The sequence below is a fragment of the Gossypium raimondii genome, chromosome 5 (assembly GCF_025698545.1).
Source record: "Gossypium raimondii isolate GPD5lz chromosome 5, ASM2569854v1, whole genome shotgun sequence".
Taxonomy (NCBI): Eukaryota; Viridiplantae; Streptophyta; class Magnoliopsida; order Malvales; family Malvaceae; genus Gossypium; species Gossypium raimondii.
Window position 1 is genome coordinate 44810745 of NC_068569.1, and position 6006 is coordinate 44816750.

Genomic DNA, 6006 nt, shown 5'->3' on the forward strand with positions numbered 1-6006 from the left:
ACTCGCACGGATGCTCTCAATTTTATGATTCTCTTGGGCAGAAAGCAACATGTGAAAAAAAATCCATATAGAAGAGAAATAAGTAAAGGGATAGGGGATCTCCTTGGCGAAGACCCCTTTCCGGAATAATGATGTTAGTAAGGTTCATATTGCATTTGACTTTATATCGCACCGTACAAACACAATTCATAATTTTTAACCCAATCTCTAGAGAAGCCCATTTGTATCATCACTTTTTCAAGGAAGCTCCACTCCACCCAGTCATATGCTTTGCTCATATCGAGCTTAAGCACATAGCCCTATTTTTGACTTTTTTTTCTTCTTTTTTCCCTCCTATGCCGATTCTTTCCCCTAGTTGCTGTTGAAATTTCCATTATTTTTCCCCTTCCATTTCTTTCTTTATTTTCCAATTGATTTGGTTGTTCATCGTTGGTTGCGTGTGTTCGATAAGTAACGATTTTATCTATTGCTAATCGTTCTTGGTTAATCTCTGAAAGGGGGATTCCTTTTTGGTGTTTAGGAGTTAATCAAGGGGCTGATGGTTTTGAATCGAGCTGTGATTGTGCGAAGTCGTGGTTACTCAAGCGAGGTAAGGGTTTGGTTTGGTTTTTAGTCGATTTACTTCTAAAATTAGTTGATTAAAAACAAATTAAGTGATTAATCTGGAGATTTGTTGGTCGATTTTTAGGTTCTGGAGGCTTAGGAGTGCTTACGCATCAAAAACGATACCAGGTGTGTACCCGAAACGTAGAAAATGGGATTTGGCAAAAAGTTAGAATTGATTGCTGACGAGAAAGAAGAGAAATAAGATAAAATTATGCAAAAAAATTGTAGAGAAAGGAAATAAGAGTGTTATAAACTTGGAAATCAACATTCTGCACTAAAATAGTTTTAGACAGCAGCAGTAGCCTAACTTTGAAAAATCATCAAAAATAGTGGAAATTGAGTTGGAGGTTGACTAAACTATGAAATTAAGTTTTATTAAGTGTAGTTTTTCATTGAAGAAATAGTGTAAGTAATGAAATCGTAAGTTATGAGATATAATGAATTTTGTGAGACAAGGTTCTAGTTTCGAAAAACATCAAGCGGATCTTAATTTGGAATTCTGTAGCTCAAGATATAAATAATATAGGGACAATGACTCAAGTAGCCAGCTTTGAATGAACATATAAGTAAATAGTGAAAACATATATGAATATTTAGCTAGCATGGGGTGCATTAAAAATTGATCACACGGCCAAGGCCAATTTAGGCCGAGTGGGCCATAGAGGCACACACAGGTGTATGGGTCCTTTTTTACCGGAATGTTTCTAAGGTTGCACGGGTCGACCAAGTCAACTGTGAACCTACTGTAAGGTCGGTAAGCTCTACTGAAACCCCTAAATGTGTGAAATTGACTGAATGATATTTGTACTAAGCATGTTCATATCTAAAGCAAATATATGTACTGAAATTGCATAATAGCATATCATCCATTGTATGTTGCATTGCATTGGGTTGGGGGTTGTTATTCAGAGGAAGTGTACTAAAAAGCTTTAAGCCTAATTTACTGACAGCTCAGTTGCAAACTACTGTTTTGTGCCGCATTCGGTAGTACTTGGAGTGTAGGGATGGGTGGGTTGATTATATCCCCACATGGAGTGTAGGGTTGGATGGAGATAGTGTGTAGAGGATGGATGGGTAGGATTTTTCTACTGCATAACTGTTACTGCTACTGATACTGTGATGAGCTAAGGCCCTACTGCATTTTTGACACTGTACTGAGATGGGCTAAGGCCCAAACTATCATTGATACTGAAAAGGCCTTAGGCCCAAGACTGTTCAACTATGCACTGTGAATACTGATTGTTTGTTTGTTTCTGCAGGATTACACACTGAGTTTACGTACACTCACCCTTCTTGTTTAATGTGCACAGGTAATCCCCAGACTAAGACGGATCGGTGCGAAGAAGGACTCAGTGGTGACCACAGAAATTTTTGGACTTCATGGTTTTCAATTTACATTTATGATTTAATTATTATTGATTATTTGGGTTGTAATTTAAGGACCCTCTGGGAATTTGGTGTTAAATTTTGGGTTTTTATTTATTTATTTTACTTTATGGATTTATACCTGCTGGTCGTAGGAAATTCAGTTTTCAAAAAATTTAATGTAGTTTCTAAACGCATGATCACTTAGACTATTTTATTAAAGCTTCCGCAACGAGGGATGTTTCAAAAAAAATGTTTTAAATGAATAAAGATGACTTCCTAATTTCTAACGAAGGTTTACTAAAGATAATAACAAGGAAAATTTTTAACGTAACAACGAGGTTTCAAAAACACTACGGCCATAACGTCTAGGCTGAGTTTGGGGTGTTACATTTAGTTGTATCAGAGCCGAGTTGCAAAACTCGATTGTGGATTATGGTTTTAAATTTGGTCTTTGAAAAATTGGTTTTTAAATGATTTCAAATATTTCTACTGGGTATATGGTGCACCAAGTCTCCAGCGCCGATCCTGTAAGTGTTCTAAAATGGATACATGCTATGATATTGTGAAACTGATATATGTTATGATATTTTGAAACTACTGTAGGTAGTATACTGTGAAAACACTCTAGATGGTGTATATTAAGACTATAACAAAACTGATAGATACTGCGATTTACGAAAATCACTCTGAATTACTGAAACTGTTAACATAAAACATCTACTAGTAATTACTGAAATTGAAACTGATGCATAAAAATTCATAATACAATTAAATCTGAATAGACATGAGCACATGACGTATACGTGGATGTGGTACTTAAGGCCGAGGAAGATGTTGTAGGGGGTTCGATCTGAGCCCTCTTCCCTGGGTAATATACTAAATTTGGACACGAGTGAGACACCAATGTCGCCTGCTACTGAGACTGAGTATCATGATCGCATTGCCGGGAACGACACATTGTCTCAGGCTATGTTAAGGATATTGGAGAAGGTTGCTGGGCCAAAACCTAGATCCGGGGGAAGTGGGTCGGTTACGGAATGACTCCGGTTCAATGGAGCTGAGGTCTTCAGGGGTGTCACTGGGGTCACCCCTAATGTGGCTAAGTACTGGATTGAGGCCAAGGAAAGGATCATGGATGACCTAGATTGGACCTCTGAGCAGAAATTAAAGGGTGCAGTCTCGCTGCTGCGCGATAAGGCTTATCAGTGGTGGCTTACTATTAAGGAGGGCACTCAGCCCGAACGTCTGACTTGGGAGTTCTTTAAGACCGCCTTCCAGGGGAAGTATGTAGGAGCTAGTTATGTGGACTCCTGTAGGAGGGAGTTCTTGAATCTAACACAGGGAGATCAATCAGTGGTCAAGTATGAGGCCGAATTCCTGCGACTGAGCCGTTATGCGCGAGGTATGGTGGCTACTGAATATGAGCATTTTGTCCACTTTGAGGATGGCCTCAGAGATAATTTAAGAATCTTGATAGGTCCGCAGAGGGAGCGTGATTTTTCTTCACTGGTTGAGGAAGCAAAAATCACCGAGGAGGTTAAGTGCACTGAGCACCAAAACTGCGATAGGGAGAGAGGTAGGAACAAGAGGGATTCAGAGTTCTCGAGTTCTGTGCAGAGGCCTAAGAAAAAGGCTAGAGCTGATGGGCCAGTTAAAGTTGGGCCCCTTGTTACTGCTACTGGACTGCAGCCATGTGTCGACTGAGGTAGACGCCATCAGAGCGAGTGTTGGAGAAGGACTGGGGCGTGTCTGAGGTGTGGATCATTGGATCATCGCATTAGGGAATGTCTGTTGAGGGACGATCAGATGCAAGCTCAGGGTACTGGTACTGCACAGGCACAGAGGGTTGCACAGTAGCTACCTAGAGGCCGTGGTTAGGCTAGGGGTGGTAATGGTATGGGTCGTGGACAGAGACCACCGGGCAGAGGTGCTGGACAGACTAAGGCGAAGCAGCTGTTTTAGTTTATGCTACACGTCACCGAGACGACAGAGATGCTCTAGATGTCATTATGGCTACATTTCTTATTTATCATGTGCCTTACGCTCCATTGATAGATATAGGATCTACGCATTCCTATGTTCCCGGTTCTATTTCCAAAAACCTAGGGATTCTGGTTGAGAGTACTTCTAGTGAGGTGACTGTGCTGAGCCCACTAGGGTAACCTATTAGAGTTAGCAAACTGTACAGGGATGTTTCTTTAGAGGTTTAAGGGATAGTATTTCTGGCTGATTTGATGGAGCTTCTGTTTGGGGAGTTCGATATGATATTGGGGATGAACTGGTTGGTCAAGCATCGTGTCAATTTGGACTGTACGACTAAGAGGGTCGTATTGAGAACTGAGGAGGGTAATGAAGTAGTTGTGATTGGGGAACGTCAGAATTACTTGGCTAACGTGATCTCTGCACTGGTAGCTGAGAAACTGGTTCGTAAGGGATGTGAGGCGTATTTGGCCTATGTAAGTGTTTTCGCTTCTAGGGACTCTACTGTAAAGGACATCAGAACTGTGAGGGATTTTCCAAACATCTTTCCTGAGGAGCTACTGGGTTTATCTCCAAATTAGGAAATGGAGTTTGGGATTGATCTTTTTCCTGGTACAGCTTCGGTGTTTATCACTCTCTATCGAATGGCACCAAATGAGCTTACGGAGCTTAAGGCTCAAATTCAGAAGTTATTGGATCGTGCGTTTATTCACCCTAGTCTGTCTCCGTGGGGAGCGCTGGTACTGTTTGTTAAGAAAAAGGATGAATCCATGAGGATGCGTATCGACTACCAACAACTAAATAAGTTGACTATTAAGAACAAGTATCCACTTCCGAGGATTGATGATTTGTTTGACCAGTTTCGAGGGGCGTCTGTATTTTCCAAAATAGACTTGCGTTCAGGGTATCATCAGTTAAGGGTTAAGGAGGCTGATGTGCATAAGACGACATTTAGGACTCGTTATGGTCACTACAAGTTCCTAGTGATGCCTTTTGGACTGACTAATGCATGGACAACTTTCATGGATCTGATGAACTGAGCATTTTAGCAATGATGAGCATGATGAGCACCTTAGGATTGTTCTTCAAATTTTGAGGGAAAAGTAGCTCTATGCTAAGTTCAGCAAGTTCGAGTTCTAGTTACGTGAATTAACATTTCTGGGTCATGTGATCTTCGCTAAGGGATTTGAGTCGATCCTCGAAAATTGTGGTTGTATTGGATTGGAAATAGCTTAAGAATGTGTCTAAGATTCGTAACTTTTTGGGGTTGACAAGTTATTACCGACGGTTTGTGGAAGGATTTTCACTAATCGCAGCACCCTTGACTAAGTTGCTACGTATAGGTGTACCGTTTGACTGGACTAATGCGCAGCAAGAGAGCTTTGAGAAGCTTAAGACTGTACTAACTGAGGCTCCTATTTTGGTGCAACTTGAACTTAGAAAGGAGTTCACGTTTTATAGTGATGCATCACATGTCAGTTTGGGATGTGTGTTGGTGCAGGATGGTAAGGTGGTTGCATATGCGTCTCGTCAGCTTAAGACACATGAGGTGAACTATCTGATGCATGATTTGGAGTTGGTCACGGTGGTCTTTGCACTGAAAATCTGGAGGGATTATCTGGATGGTAGAAGTGTATCATCTACATTGATCACAAAAGCCTCAAGTATCTCCTTACTCAGAAGGAGCTGAATCTAGAGCAGCGAAGATGGGTTGAGAAGCTTAAGGATTACGACTGTACCATTGAGTACCATCCTGACAAGGCCAATGTGGTGGCTGATGCATTGATCCATAGTGCTATGACTGATCTGAGAGCGATGTTCGCTCGACTTAGCTTGTTCGACGATGGGAGTTTATTGGCTGAGCTTTAAGTCAAGCCAACTTGGACCGAGCAAATTAAGGGTAGACAGTTGGAGACAGTCTTTGGGTCTTCAATTCTGATAGATTGAGTGGTAGCACTACGGTCTTTGGGTTGAACTCTGAGGGAGTGTTGTGTTTTCGAGGCTAGATATGTGTGCCGAATGATTCAGACTTGAGGCAGTCTATTTTGAAAG

At 41.2% G+C, this 6006-nt stretch overlaps 1 protein-coding gene across 1 annotated transcript; it reads left to right on the forward strand.

Moving 5' to 3' along the window:
• Positions 1-2877: 2877 nt before the first annotated feature.
• LOC105767084 (uncharacterized) lies at positions 2878-3678 on the forward strand. The gene is made up of 2 exons (XM_012586609.1): positions 2878-2999; positions 3045-3678. Exons 1-2 carry the CDS (start codon positions 2878-2880, stop codon positions 3676-3678), a joined length of 756 nt encoding a protein of 251 aa, XP_012442063.1.
• Positions 3679-6006: the final 2328 nt, after the last annotated feature.